The sequence below is a fragment of the Drosophila albomicans genome, chromosome 2L (genome assembly GCF_009650485.2).
Source record: "Drosophila albomicans strain 15112-1751.03 chromosome 2L, ASM965048v2, whole genome shotgun sequence".
NCBI classification, from domain to species: Eukaryota; Metazoa; Arthropoda; class Insecta; order Diptera; family Drosophilidae; genus Drosophila; species Drosophila albomicans.
Window position 1 is genome coordinate 2075262 of NC_047628.2, and position 16614 is coordinate 2091875.

Here is a 16614-nt window from a genome sequence, read left to right on the forward strand (position 1 = left end):
TCAACGCTCTTTCAACTAAAAACTTGTTACGTATTTAATTGCAATTAAAAAGTTGTTTAGTTGCGAATGTTGCGTTTGTATTGTTCTTGTTCTTGTTCGTATTCTTGTTGTTGTTGTTATTATTATTACTGTTGTTGTTATTGCAATTGTTGTTGTTGTTGCCTAAACACCACACCAGGGCAATAGCTCTGTGCGAATACAACCATAAGAACACTCTCTGCCAACGAGCCCAAAGTGTCAAAGTGCCCGAAAGCGCCACAAAGAGAAAGTCATTTTAAGCAGATCCTGCAAGCTGGGAACAGAGGATAGCGCCAAAGGTTTAACGTTTAACGGTTTCGATGGGAAAACAGCTAAGAGCCAATTCTTTGCTAATTCCCGACCAAACACCATGCCAAACTCTTCAACAACCGACTCATTAAAGTTTTGGGTCATTTTTACTCTTAACTGAGTCATATTCCCAGCGAAACTTTTGACAATAACAGTTAACCATGAACGCAATTGGCCAATAATTGGTCCAACATTACCACTATGATACGAAACTATGTGGCATACTCAATTCAATGCCTATACAGATCCAATGATTTAAGGAGTCAAGCTGCTAGCTTATTATAATTTCATTCATTGAACTCCAAAACTGGTCTCTCGGTCACTGAACCTTAGTCAGGTGCAACTCTGCAACTCTGATAAAAATGTTTCAGAGAATGTAAATGAATAAATTCTTCTAGTGTTTTCGATATTTTCGATCATAAAATGAATTTTTTGAAAACAAAACTTTCTTTTAAATGGGTTTCTTGAAAATCATATCTTGAAACTCTACACTTTTTATTGATCATTCTAAGTTTTGTATCATCCCTGCGGCTTAAACGTCTTAAGAAAAACCAGTATGCTGAAAAATATAAATGGACAGGTAGAGAGTAGCCTAATTTCTAACCAGTTTCTATGACTCTAAATATCATTTCCTTCTTTCTTTTGTGCATATAAATAGAACTAAAATTGTGACTAACCACAGTCGTGAAATCTACGTTAAGCTACAAACTTCGAGCAAACATGAAAAATTGTGTAAGACATCTCAAGTATTCAATTATAATCTGATATTTTTATAAATTTGAATAATCAACAATTGTTTATCATTCTATTTTGCTTTTGACAACAATGTTCACATTAACTCACGCACAATGGGCTTGGCCTGGTTTTGGAGGAGAGCAGCAAGGATATTTTGGCAACGACTTCGGCAATATTATTGATCAACCGCTTCCTCCTGAATTCGGATATGACTTGGAAGAGCATGAGCAAGCATTCGGTGATGGAATAGAACCCCAACCACCATCAATTTCCGAAATCAATTTAATAAACCAACCACAGCTGGAAGCAGATTTTTATAATGGTTATCCATACCAACCAGACACTTTCGATGGATCTGTCGATATGTAATATTTACTCTTTCCACGAACTTTACTTTATAATTTTGAAGAAAATAAACAGTTTTAAAAACCTATGTCCTAATAGCATACAAAGAAAAGTTTTAAGAACCTGTGTTTTAAAACCATACAAAGAAAGAAAACCATATACACGTTTTATTAATTTTTCGTTCAAACCACCAACTACTTATGCACTATCCTTAGTTGCTCACATATGAGTGCTAAAGTTGAAATTTACGTTTACTTGCTTGCAATATAAATACAATATATATTTTTGATAGTAGCAAGACATGAGCCAAGTAAACCGAAGCCAGTCAGCTATAGTGTGAACGCTGATATTGTCAAGAGCAGACACCACCTGCAATTGTAAGCAGGGGATAAAGTGCGAGTCAGACAAACCCTCGACCGTCGACTTTTAGTCGTTCAGCTTATTTAGTTTGTTTGGTTTATTCTTGCCCTCTTGGTAACTTGGCTGCGCAAGTAACAAGTACGAGTTCAGTCTGCATTTAGCTTTTCCCTCTGGCCACCCCGCCGACAATTGAGTTTACTGGATACGTGTCAGAATAGAAGGTGAAGTTGAGACACCCAGGACTCGCTGGGGATTGCAGCACCAAAGACGCGAGTAAGCGGTAAATGAATTTATTTGGCTCATTTACTTGCAGTTAATTTTTTATTATATATATTGAGTTTGTTTAGCGACCCACGCAACAGTTGAGCATCAAGAGCAGCAGACACGCGCTTGTGTCGTTTTTCATGCTCTTGTTCATTTTAAAATAGTTACATTTTATCCTTTATTTAATATATTTAAACTGCCTTTTTTATCCAGAAAAAACATGTTTATCAATTTAAAAGAGTAAATTCCAACAATATCTAAATTAGCTCTATGTACGATTTAGCATTTGGGTTAAAACACATAAACTAAACGCGGTTGGCACTTGTTTAAAAAACTAATTTATTTGCAAATCGTTTTTCGCGATAATAATTAATATTTCGCACCTCTATACAAATAAATAGTTATCCACATCATAGAATAATTTAAATATTTTAAATCAATTGATCGACGTGTCTTTAGTAACGTTTGCGTGTAATGTTCATCCAAGTAAATCCTTAAATCTTGCAACACCAAAAATCCACATCCCTGTCTATAATCATAGAGAACGTGCCGGTAATTTCCACAGCTTGAGTAAAATGCCTAATAGACGCTTTTTGACTTACAATTCAAATTGCAAAGTCCTTTTAGCTAGCTACCATTGAAGAGCACGTTTCTCTGTCGCGTGTTGCTAAACCCAAAGTCTGGCCTCAACACTTTTCGATGTTTTGATGGTTGCCCATCACGACACATGGCTATACATTCAAATTTGTTCAAATTCATTTCAATTACCGTCAATTTTCAATAATTTTGCACAAATTATATTCTATTAGAGTTTCTAGCCCAAAACACAATTATCTTAAGCACGCAGTACTTTTTACTTTTCGAGCTCTGCAGTTTTTTTTTTTTTTTCAACAAAAAAGAGTTTCTTAATCATAGGAGCATTTATATAGCAAATTTTCCCATGTTCAAGGTTGGCAATGAGAAATGAACTTCTCATCCTTAATTATAGCCAAAAAAAAAAGATTTAAAACCTTTCGGTGTCATTTCCTTCCGCAGTTCCCAGCACAAATAAATTAAGCATGTCAATACTAAATCTGCAGTTCCACATTCCAAAAAATAGACAACCTTTTATTCCGCACTCATATCGGAAAAGTTAAGCAATATAGGCAAATAGGCAATGAATGTCTCTTTTATTTTTATAGTTTAATTTATCTAATACTCAAATATTTGAGTGGGATAGCCATTAATTTGTTTTTTTTTTATTTCCGTGACAAATTTGTTGTCATAAAGGTTACCAAAAATCGTGACTCTAAAATATGCGGAACTTGTGAAATATCTTGCTCATATGGGAATAGTAGATCTACAAGAATAATACAAAATTAAATATCAACCAAACCGATTCAAAGTTTTAAGCCAATCAGCATGATTTGCGTTGCATCACAAAATAATAGTAATATAAAAATAAATTTTGTGCATTTTATTTCTTAGAAAGCCCAGGAAAGTACAAAATCAAGTAAAAAGTTACTCTGAATTAAATGCATATATGCATACATAAGAACAAAATTGTTAGATACGCAAATGGATCTTTCAAGAATATTTAATAAAGTACCAAGTTTTATTTAATAAATTAAAAATCGTATAATTTTAAGACCTTTAAAAACTTTATTATAAGATTACAAAATATAACATTATGTTGCTTGCACTAATTTATTAGAATTCAGCAGTTACTTACAGTACAACAGGTAAGATGTATTTGTATGTATTTATATGAAAAACTGATCATAGAATCGCAGCATTTGCGACCCAAAACCTCCTCATCAGTCCACAATAGTGAACGCATTGCCATAGCTCGACTAATTGGGCTATGAGCGAAATAACTGACGTCTAGATAGATTTTTTGGATATTTTAATTGTTATTTTTAATGTTTTTAGTTTTAATAATTTGATTTTATTTAATGTATACAATTTTCAATGATCACAACAAAATGAAACCTTACGAAAGAGGTACAAACTTTACGATTCTTAATTTTTTAAAATGTTAGTAGTTTTATCAAGTTCTCAGTGTGCAAAAGAGGTCAATTCCAAGCTGGATAGTTTGAAGTAAAATAAAATTAACATAGTTGCAAATATCAATTATAAAATTATATATATATTTGTTCAAAAGGCATCTTCGTAACATTGTATATCCATCTGCTTTAAATCCTGAACATTTGTGATGCTCGAGTCTGGGGTTGAGGATGACGAGGTTGTACAATATTTACATTTTACACATTTGCATCAAAAATAAAATATATATCTTGTTTAAATATACTCATATCGTACGTGGATTCACAGAAAAAAAAAATTGAAGTAGCTAAATCCAAGTTCGTTTAATTTAAAACTTTTCATACGGCAACTTTTTGAGTTGCTGTGCATGCGTTTTTGGCTCGTTGTGGTTCGTTTGGGGTTATTTAGGAGGTTGACTATGCATTAGAGTGCCGCGACGGTGGTGGCTTATGAGAGTACAGGTGAAAACGTGGATATGTATGGGAGTAGGAGTAGGTGGCAAGGGTTAGAACTTACAACAGTTGTGTTAGGGTCTGCAATCCAGCTGCTGCTCTTATGAATTTCACATGCTTAAGCCGTAAACTTATGTGCGCGCACAGCTTGAAATCCTCGCACACGTAAACTAAACTCCCAACTAACCCAAAAGTCCCCACTTCCCCCAAACTCAAATCTCATTCCACGCCTAGAACTTTGTTTCTAACGTTCTCATCTTTCGGCGTCCATCTTCGCCATCTTCATCGTCGTCGTCGTCGTCGTCGTCGTCACAGCTGCATTTGGTCTTTGGCATGTTAGCAGGGCTTAAGACTGAGCACTCTGCACCCGGAACTGGGATAACTCAGAAAGTCGGGTAGCTAAAAAGTCGAGGCATCTTGTGCCAAGTCAATGAGCAATTGACTGCAATCTCATAGATGTTTGCGTTTCTCCCACCCACTCTAATATCCAGCTCCAGCTCACATTCATATTTCATGAAATATTTGCTTCAATGTAAAGCAAAACTTTTTGGAGACTATGCCCATTCCAGGACAGAATAGAAAGTTCTCTTCAAGTGTACTTCCGGCAGATACAAAAAAATATATATTAAATTTTGATCGTTTCAGTGTTTGACGAAATAACGATTGCAGTTTTCGGCATTTACATTTATGTAACTATATTTACATATATTTAGACGAGCTCAGCTAAAAAGCAATACAATGATGTGTCATACAAAATAAATAAAATATGAATACCTTCTATTACATCTCGATGTTCTCTGCGCCCTGATCCTCATCCCCATCATCAAAGTATTGCTGTGAATTGAAGCTGGTGACCATATGCTGAGTATGCTTTACGGCACTCTCCAGTTCACGTAATGTCGTCTCTGCATCCATCAAAAACTTTGAGACAAGCATACCTTTCTTTAATGATGAAGTCTCAGAAGAGACCTTGTCATACTTCTGTTTGAAACTAAGGAAGAACTCAAAGAGCACATCGTGTTGCCTCAACACATCTTCCATTTCAATGTAATGTTGATCAGTTTTTCTTTCACTATCGATCTCACTAATGTCCGGGTGACTGTCACTTTCATTGAATGAAATGTTAAACTCTGCAATTTGGCTAGAAGAAAAGTCCATAAATCCGTTGGACTTATTCATGATGTCGGACTCAGAATCATCCGATTCCGTATCTGTATTGTATTTGAATTCAGAAGAGCTTTGCTCCATATGTGGCTGCAGGTCATCATCCATTTCAGAACTCTTTCCACCACCATCTGAACATGGTTGACTGCAACTAACCTCTCCTGGATCATCCTCCTTAGCTATCAATTCCTTAACACGATCCGCATACCGCAGCGTATTTAAAGAGTTCTCCACGGAACTCAAACTAGGTGATATCATAGCTATCATGCAGGTCCTATTCTGTTGGCCCCCAATGAATGAATCACGCAGCACTTGGGTCAACTTTGAGCCACGAAAAGGCAAATGACTTGAATGTCGACTCAATGCTCGAATACACTCCTTGAGAGCTAACAGGGACTTATTAATCTCGGCTCCCTCGCGGCGTGTCTGAAGACTGGCAGACTGTGTGTCCGCACCACGTTCATTGCCGGCCAAATCGACAAAGGAGCACTTGCCGCAGGCTTCAGCCTGACCAGGCACAAAAAGCGACATTTGGAAGACTGCATGTGATCGCGATGACTTAATATTCACAGAAGTTTGGCCGGATGTGCGCTCCCGATTTCCCTGTTCAATGATGCTAAGCACTTCCTCGACTTTGGTAACTGGCCTTTGGGTCAAGTCACAAATCACTACTTGCTGACGGCCATCTTCCAGTACACGAAGCATTGGCTTATCTGGCAATAGCAAATCGAAGACCTGTTCGAATTGAATTGAAATAATGTATTCAATATAAATGATGTTGTAATAAACTTACTTTGCTGCCATAGATTTCGAAGTAACTGCAAGTGATAGTAGCGCCTTGATCGCGGTACTTGGGCTTGGCCAGCTCCGAGAAGACATCTTTAGCGGCAAGGGCGTAAATGCCTGTAGTACAGTCTTGGGTCTTGCCACGAAACTCGCCACCCATAGTGTGGGTTTTGCCACTTCCCGTCTGGCCATAGGCAAAGCAAGTGGCATTACCGCCCTCAAACATAGTGAGAATCAACGGACGAGCAGTGTGCTCGTAGACCAGCATATTGCTGCATTCCTCATCGAAAGTGTAGTCGAAGCGAAACTTGTGATGCTCCAGAAACTTGGTCAAGTCCACTTTGTGGCGTAGTTCGTGAACGATCAGTGAATCACGATTTGGCACTGAGATAATATCCACAGCCTTTCCCTGCAGTTCGCGTCGACTCATTGGCCGCTTTCGAACGCACACGGTAATCTGTTGAACCCGAGCTAAGTGCGGATTAAAATAGCGCAACGGATTCAATTGTAACTGGTCACGATAAGTGCGCACCATTAGGGCCACTTCCCAGTTGGGATTATTTGGATCTTTGCTCTTCAATGCACTGCGTTCTCGCCGCTGTTCATCCTGAAGAGCACGGCGAAGTTCCCGTTGCTCCTTCAACCGCTCGATCTCACGGACAACACTTGAACGGGGCACGAGGCTCGAGGAACTCGACTGATTCAAAATCGAGTTGTCCCCAGGTGGGTTTGATTGCTTTACAATGGATGTTGGAGTCATGACCATATCGGATTTACTAACACCACGAAGACGTTTCTTATAAGGGCTGTTTGCGATTTTCTTACGATACATATAATAGTTTGGAGAGCTCTGCGCTTTTGTCTCGACTTTTGAGGGTATCTTCTCCACAATCTTAACCTTCCTTTTTCCCACAGACGGATTCAATTCTAGTACAGCACTCCAGGCTACCTCCTTGCCTTTAATCTTGGAACCTTCAGTCCATTCAACGGTAACCACTTGACGATCGATACTCTTTAAGCCAACTATTACGGATTGTATGCATCCGTCAGACCGCCTTATGTTAATCTTTTCGCCAATCTTTAACAATTCCATAAAGCAGCAAATCGCTTGCCTCTGCGTAGATATCTTATATTTATCTCGCTGGGTTAAATAATGATGCCAAACGTAAGACAACGTGCCTCGGATGTGTCTATACCAAATTTTGGTATGCTTTGAGAGATTTGCTGGTTAAGTCTGTTATCCGAGTGTAATGAAATGCTCTTGTGTTTTCAATAAATATTCGATTGTCAGTTAATTCAATGATAGAATGATATATTCAAAGAGAGATACTACTGAAAAATCTAGAGGCGAAAATTTCCAGCCTAAACATTTTTCAACTTTTTCAACTAAATGTAAAATTGTTTGTCCTAACTAGTGACTAACTATCAATCTACAGTCTCATTCGCAATGCGTTGTGGCTTGGTAATTTTAGATACTTGAAAATGAACTCGAGGATATTATATGTTGCATAACATTAATATTAGACAAGTAAGTAACCTACAGTACTAAAGTAAAAACAAGTAAGAAAGCTACAGTCGAGTACACTCACTCGACTGTGAGATACCCGCTACCCATTTTGAAAAAAAGCATTATATTTTGCGGTATATTTCTCAAAAAATACCAAATATACTACAAAAATACTAAAAATATACCAAATGGTATATGTGGTATATCGATATAGTACCGAATTCAAAATATACCATAGACGGCACAATATACCAGATTGTCAGACAAAGTAACTAAGACCCCTAGTAAGTAGGCGTTTTTGCCCATACAAAAGTATTTCTTTAATAACTTCGACAATTTTCATCTGATCGCAACCAAATTTTTAGGAATCATAACTACTATAGTAGTTATTGTACATACCAAAATAACTCTAGCTTTAAAATTGCACTTGTTATTCGATTTTTTTGGGCGTGGCAAAAATTTGAAACAAACTTGATCTGCGTGCAAACATAACAAATGTTGTCGAAAAAAAATTATAGCTCTATCTCTTATAGTCTCTGAGATCTAGGTGTTCATACGGACGGACAGACACACAGACGGACATGGCTAGATCGTCTCGGCTGTTGACGCTGATCAAGAATATATATACTTTATAGGGTCAGAGATGCCTCCTTCTACCTGTTACATATATTTCCTGCCGGCACAAAGTTATAATACCCTTCAACCCTATGGGTAGCGGGTATAACAAAATATTGCGGAATAATTCTAAAAATACGCCTAAAAATACATGACAACATTTCAAATATACTATAGAGTACAAAATATTCCAGATTATTACATAAAGTAAAGATTCGTCTCCAGAAGTCGTAAATAAATTTATTTGTTAGATAACTTTTACAATTTTTATTTGATGGCAAGCAAAGTTTCAAGAATCATACAAACTATAAGTATGTATAATTGCATGTACCAACAAGTAAGAAAGTTACAGTCGAGTTTGCTCGACTGTGAGATACCCGCTACCCATTTACCAGATTGTCAGCCAAAGCAACTAAGACCACTAGTAAGTGGGCGTTTTTGCCCATACAAAACTATTTCTTTAATTACTTCCACAATTTTTACACAGAAATCATAACTACTATGGATGTTATTGATTTTCGGGGGCGGAAGTGGGCGGGGCAAAAATTTGAAACAAACTTGATCTGCGTGCAAACATAACAAATGCTGTCGAGAATTATAGGTATATCGGACAGACAGACATGGCTAGATCGTCTCGGCTGTTGATGCTGATCAAGAATATATATACTTTATATGGTCGGAGATGCCTCCTTCTACCAGTTACATACATTTCCTGCCGGCACAAAGTTATAATACCCTTCTACCCTATGGGTAGCGGGTATAAAAATTAATATATGTATTCTTAATCAGCGTGAACAACCAAGACGATATAGCCATGTCTGTCTGTCCGTCAGTCCGTGTGTATGTCTATCTGTCCATATAAAACACTGGAGCTCAGAAGCTATAAGAAATAATAATATAATATTTTTTTCGAAGGCATTTGTTATTGTACGCAAATCAAATTTATTATAGATTTTTGACACGTCCCCGCAAACAAAAACAAGTAAGAAAGCTGCAGTCGAGTGAGATTGCAAATTTTTGTTTCAAATTTATATAATAATATTTACCATAATATTCCTGAAAATTTGGTTGCGATAACTCATATCTGAATTGTAGAAGTTATTTATGAAATACTTTTGTATGAGCAAAAACGCCCACTTATCATACTACGGGTCACAGTAGCTTTGTCTGGCAATCTGGTATATTTTTACACTATATGATATATTTCCAATGTAATACTATATCCATATACCAATTATATATAACCTTTGGTATATTTTAGTATGTTTGAGGTACATTTTAAGAATAATACCGCACCGTTTCGCTTCTATTCAAAGACTTATCGTTTTCGAATTATAAATGAAAAACACTGCATCGCACACGTAATTTAATTCTGTAAAATTCTTAAGTCCGGGACATGTGGCTAGTACTTTCTAAGACAATACTTTTGAATCATAATAATATGGGGTCGTTTTCTAGTATTTCTAAAGTTTTATTTATTTTACAAATAACAAACAATAAATACATTCAAACAAATAAAAATGAATTAAATTTTTTATTTAGATCGTAGTGGACCTTTTCCTGGAAATGCCCATATGGCAAAAAACAGATGCTGCAGTCGGGTCTTAGTTGCTTTGGTAGACAATCTGGAATATTTTGTACTCTATAACAATATAAAATAGATAATTTTCGGTATACTAATTTTGTATATTTCAAAAACAGTTTCGGTTTTATTGAAAATAGGTAGCTGGTATCTCAGCCAAGCACACACATGACTGTAGCCTTATTACTTGTTCACAAGCAACCACAATAAAATTAATTAGCCACTATATATGGTACATAACATATAATATACTACATATATAAGCTAGCTAGTATAAATGATAAAATAATATTAGGTTGGCCAAAAAGTCTTGCGGTATTTCCGATAGGTGTCTTTGCAAGCGCGTAGTTCTAGTTCTATTCGTCGCATCGGTTCATGCGATACCTCTTTTCACGCGCTAACACGTGTTTGATTTAATTTTTTTTTGCTTTGATTCGTTCGTGAATTATAGCGTCACAAACATGGAGAAAAATAAAGAGAAAATATGGCATATTTTACAGTTCTACTACGATAAAGGCAAAAATGCAACTCATGCTGCCAATAAAATTTGTGCAGTTTATGGACCCAATACAGTTTTCCATTTCCACCGCACAACGATGGTTTCAACGTTTTCGTTCTGGTGCGGAGGTGGTCGAAGATGCGCCACGGTCCGGAAGGCCTGTCGTCGAAAATTGCGATAAAATCGCTGAATTGATCGAAAGAGATCGGCATAGTAGCGCCGGAGCATCGGCCAAGAGCTGGGCATGAGTCATCAAACCGTTTTTAAACCATTTGAAGAAGCTTGGATTAAAAAAAAAGTTCGATGTGTGGGTGCCACACGACTTGACGCAAAAAAAACATTTTTGACCGTATGGATGCATGCGAATCGCTTCTGAATCGCAACAAAATCGACCCGTTTTTGAAGCGGATGGTGACTGGTGATGAAAAGTGGATCACTTACGACAACGTGAAGCGCAAATGGTTGTGGTCGAAAAGCGGTGAAGCTGTCCAGACGGTGGCCAAGCCTGGATTACCAGCCAGGAGGGTTCTTCTGTGTGTTTGGTGGGATTAGCAGGGAATCATCCACTATGAGCTGCTCCCCTATGGCCAAACGCTCAATTTGGACCTGTACTGGACCGCTTGAATGCAGCACTCATGCAGAAGAGTCCATCTTTGATCAACAGAGGCCGAATTGTCTTCCATCAGGACAACGTCAGGCCACACACATCTTTGGGGACTCGCCAGAAGCTCCGGGAGCTCGGATGGGCGGTTTTTTTGCATCCACCGTATAGTCTGGATCTCGCACCAAGTGATTACCACCTATTTCTGTCCATGGCGAACGACCTTGGTAGTCGGAAATTGGCCACAAGAGAGTCCTGTGAAAATTGGCTCTCCGAGTTTTTTGCCAATAGAAAAGCGAGCTTCTATAAGAGGGGCATTATGAAGTTGGCATCTCGTTGGGAACTCGTCATCGAACAAAACGGCGCATATTTGACTTAAATCGCATTATTCTAACCAATTTTATGAACAATTGAAAATTCAATAAAAATACCGCAAGACTTTTTGGCCAACCTAATATTATTTAAATATAATAATAAGTTATGTATGGTTATGTATGAAACGTGGAGTATGAGATATGGTTAGAAAGTCTACAAAAATGGAGCAAAGGATCTAAATAATGTTTGAAGAAACAAAAGGATGCGCTCTGCGTTGCCGCTAATGACTGAGATCGAGACGAGAGCAGAACAAATGATGTCTATTGTGTTGCCTTAAAATAGTTTATTGTCTTCGAGATGACAACTATTAAATTAATATTATAGAAATATGTGTATGTATGCTATGAATTTAAAGCATCAGTTTTCCGTATTTGATTTTAAACGGACAATGATGATCGAACATACAATATATGTATGTATATGATACTTCATTCCGTCGATTGTTTTTTGTGCTATATACATTTTGATTTAGCATCACTTGTCAGTCCTATGAAATTCATCAAGATCAAGACAAACAAAACCCCACTACTTAATAATCTTAGAATCTCAAAAGAGACAAAATGCGAGTTTTCTCAGTAAAAACTCTACTTCAGCTACGAGCTCAACCATGATTATTTTAGGGGATTTACACACTAATTTCTCGTATTTTAGGTACACTTGTTGGCAAGTTATGTACTTAACCAACATTAGGTTGCCTGCAACGAACAACTGTAAGATGCCAACTTCATACCACCCTGAGTGTCTTATGCAAGTTTGTGGTACTTGGCAGTAGGAGCGCAAAAGCTGATGCAGACTCAGATACAGATACAAATGAAGCTGGCATGTTTGGAGTAAATGAGTGTGTGTTTATGTGGGATCAGCGTGAGTGTATTTGACTGTCTGCAGCTGCAGGTGCAATGCAGTTGCCGAAGGCAAACTCTTAAAAGTTTAGTTTTAATTAAAGGAAATTTGCGTGCGTGGCACTTGATTTGTAGTGTTTCCGAGTGACATCTGAGGTGGTGGTGGAGGGAGACGGGAAGTCGGGGAGTCGGAGAGTTGGCTCCAAGGGGAGGCCAGGCAATCCGCATAAAAATATATAAATATAATTGAATTTCTAAATTGCACTTGCCACAAGAGGTAGATGTGGTTGCGTCACCAGATGCGGGTGATAAAAGTTATGCGCCACCTCCATCTGGTCCTAGGCCTAACCATTACCCATTCTCTGCATCAACATCATCCGCAGTGTTGTTCCCGTAATTACAAGCAAATGTAAATTGACACGTCGAGTGTGTCGGCGATGACGGAAGTCATTGAAGGTACCGATGCGTTGAAAGGCCTTATAAGGCGCTGCAGGAAGTACATGAGTTGTAGGAGGATGAAACTGGCAGGAAGTTAGCACCTGGCAACCTGTGCGTTGACATATATATAATGAGAAAAGTTTAAGGTGTCTGTGAGCTAATATTGTGCTGAATAGTTTGCAAGGTGCTACCATTTCCGTAAATCATAAATCAGTCAATATCGAGATTATAGAAAGGCAAACTTGAAATAGCTTCAACTAGAGACTTCTCATTTTAAATGATGTTATAAAATGATAATTAAAGGGATAAATTAGTAAAGACATAACATAAATATATTTATGGATTATATTATTAAATATCAGGAACCACAAATTGATGTCGTACAAATTATCTAGTTCTAATAACAATGGGGTATCGCTTATGTAATTAAGAGTTCAAAAGCCAACGTTATTTGTTGGAATTTCCACAAGATCACGATGTTAAAAATTAAAAATAAACATGTTAGAAAGCTATCCACCTTCAATAAAAGCAAAACAATGCAGTTTACTTAAATCTTTTTAAATATTCGTATTTTAACGTCGTTTATTAGAGTGAAACTTTAGGTCGGTTTTCCAATATACTTAAGTATTGATCATAATTTTGTTTAAATTAACACATTTAAAGGTAGGCATCGCATATTCAGATCTTCTCAAACTAGAAACTGTATAATTGGGCGCACAAAACTATTATATATGTGTGTAAATATGTCTCTCCATAATTGAGAGTAAATTTTATTTATTTTGGAAAACTTTAATAAAACATCTTCTCTCTTAAACTATCCACAATATGTCAAATCAGTAATAATACATGAATAATTTATTAATATAAATATTGATTTGAGCTTTCAAAGTAAGTTGTTTTCTACGAGAATTAGTTCTTGTTCAACTTAATTTATTTAAAATTAATTAGCACAATGCTACTTATCAAGATAAAGAGACAATAGAGTGTTTTCGTGATGTCTGTTGAAAGGGTAACAAATCGTCATTGAGGTTTTCTTTGGGAGTCGTCCGGCTGTCGAAATTGTTCAAAAGTTAATTTAGTGTATTAAAAGTAGCCGTCCATTGATAGACATCAGTGAGAGCCTTTCAAGTGTAAAATACGCGAAATGGAAAATGAAAAGAGAATTATATTTGCCAGTTTCAAGCTTATTTCTAACTGATGGCCAACAAGTAAAATACAAATGTCCTAAATAATTAAAATTACCACTACACCGCTTGACGTCGGATAACGGATGCTGCATCTCATATACTCCATCACCTGACTTCTTTGTCATACAATGGGCGAAATAGATTTCTGAGTCAGTATTTTTCCCATTATATTATTAACCAAATTGAAAGATTAGAGAAATAAGATGTGGCTTCTAAATATTGTTAGAAAATCTATTTAAAGTGACAAAAAAAATTTACACTCATCTCACGCTCTATTAAACTATGCTCATAAAATACTTCTAGCTAAAATGGATCATTGCAAATATATTTTTTTATAATAATACTTCAAACACGAATTTAATTTCTGCGTTACAAATATTCATATTATCCCATTGCACATCGGTTCTACAGTTGAACTGTTCAAAGTGATTAGAAAATCAAACGCAAATGTGTATCTCGCAAGTATCTCCTTCGCATCTCTTTCTTTCTCTCACTCTCACTCTTTCTCTCTTTCAGACACCCACCAGTCCACTGATGTAGCTGCCATTTAGATGATTTTCTTTTCGCAACGAGGCGCTAAAACAACCGCAAGTAAATGAGTTCTGATATTGACATGAATTATGCGCATCAGTGACGCCAAAAATACGGGGCGTTAGTTTCTCCGGCAGCATTAGCACACACATACACATTCACATACATAGACACTCGACATAGGCACACGCATACATGCTTGTGCATGTATTTGTGCGCTTGTTAAATGAAGTTCTCAATTTTAATGGGCACTTTTGTGTCGCTGTCGACACTTGTTTGATGCATCAACAAATAATCAGATCAAATTCAATAATTTCACAATATTTAACGCTCTTTATCCAGATACTACAGTTTTGTTAGCATTTGGCAATAATCATAAAATAATTATTACTTTATAATTATGGACGTGATAATTACAGACCAAAATAATGTGAAACACTGAATTTATATAAATTTTGATATCGTATCGTTTATACAAATTTTTACGCATCCCCATGAAAAACCCACAGCAAGCATTATATACATACATATATTATTATACATATATATATAGAGTCAATCCATTCTTGATTTCATACATACTAAACGCTAATGATTTGGGCAAAATTTTTCCGTTCTGTATTCTCTTAAATCATATACCTACATTTTAAAAATTATATATATATCTATAAAGCTATGTGTTTCCAGATTTTATTAGGGGGTGGTCAAAAGAATTTGGTTACCCTTGTATTACTAAAACACTTTATTCTTCTCTTATTTGTGCACCAGGAACGTATTGAATCCGATCAACTAAATTTTTTACTATTTGCTTTGCGCGTTTTAAATTGGAATGTTGATGTAATACTGCCATCGTAACATAGATTGGTTTTAGTTAACCTGCCTTTCCTTTCTAACCGTAGAAGACGGCTTATTCTTGCTAACCTATTATTTGTGTTGAACTGCCCCACACTTTATACAAATAATTAAAATATAATTTGGGTATTCATTTCGGGTGCCACGATACACGTCTTATACTTTTGATAGCCATCTATCGGATAATCGTAAAACTTAATTTTGGTCTATGTACTGCTTGTATAAAGCAGTTTCCACTGTCAAAGCCAAGCAGTTATAAAATACCGGTTTCCGTTTTTGTAATGACTATTCAAGCAGTGCAGCGGTAATTCAAAATAAATAAAATTGATGTTTAATTAGTATGTACGAATATTCGAAGTACCCGATACATAATTATGGTTTACTACAGCGGTTAAAAAAAACTTCGTGTACATATATTTAAAAAATTTCCAATACCCATGTATTATATATTATAACTTTGTGACTCCGGAATATGTATGAAATAGACAGAAGGATGTTTGGTAAAAACAATAATTGTAGTCTTTATGATTCCTGAATATTGAGTTACGTTCAAATAAAAATTGTAAAGGGTATTTAAGAATAGTAGAGGGTAATGTGAAAGCAATTTTTTAATGAAATCCAATCGAGATTTTATCAATATGTGGCTCTAATTTAAGATATTCTAACATTGTGTGGTGTTAAATCGTTAAAGCCCATCATGATGAGTTCTTAATTCTCAAATCAAAATTTAAGAATTTAATTTTAGATTCTTGAAATACAATAATAAAATCTTTATTTAAAACTGCAAAATTGAACCCAGAAGGCAAAATCTTAAATCAACAACAAACGTTTCACAAAAACGTTCAACACCATTCGCTCTGCTAATATTTAGAATACTTTTTTTTTAAAAAAAAAAAAACCTAAAACTAATTGAAAGTCTGAGATTGAGATTTTTAATCTCAAAACAATGATTGGAGAACGATATCTTGATTTAAAAATGTATTAGTCTGGAATTCGTGTTTCAAGATTTTTTTGAGATCTTAAAGTTCCTAACTCGACATTTGCAATCTTCTTTTTATGCTGGCTATTTTACGAATTTAATACATTGTGAATTCTTTTTGAAATGAACTTGTTATTTTAGATAGCCAGCC

At 36.1% G+C, this 16614-nt stretch overlaps 1 protein-coding gene across 1 annotated transcript; it reads right to left on the minus strand.

Annotated features, from left to right (window-relative positions):
* Positions 1-5186: 5186 nt before the first annotated feature.
* Positions 5187-7739, minus strand: LOC117565465 (kinesin-like protein Klp59C). The gene is made up of 2 exons (XM_034244571.2): positions 6466-7739; positions 5187-6407 (listed from the first exon to the last, which is right to left on the minus strand). Exons 1-2 carry the CDS (start codon positions 7549-7551, stop codon positions 5289-5291), a joined length of 2205 nt encoding a protein of 734 aa, XP_034100462.1. The 5' UTR covers positions 7552-7739; the 3' UTR covers positions 5187-5288.
* Between the last annotated feature and the right edge of the window lie 8875 nt (positions 7740-16614).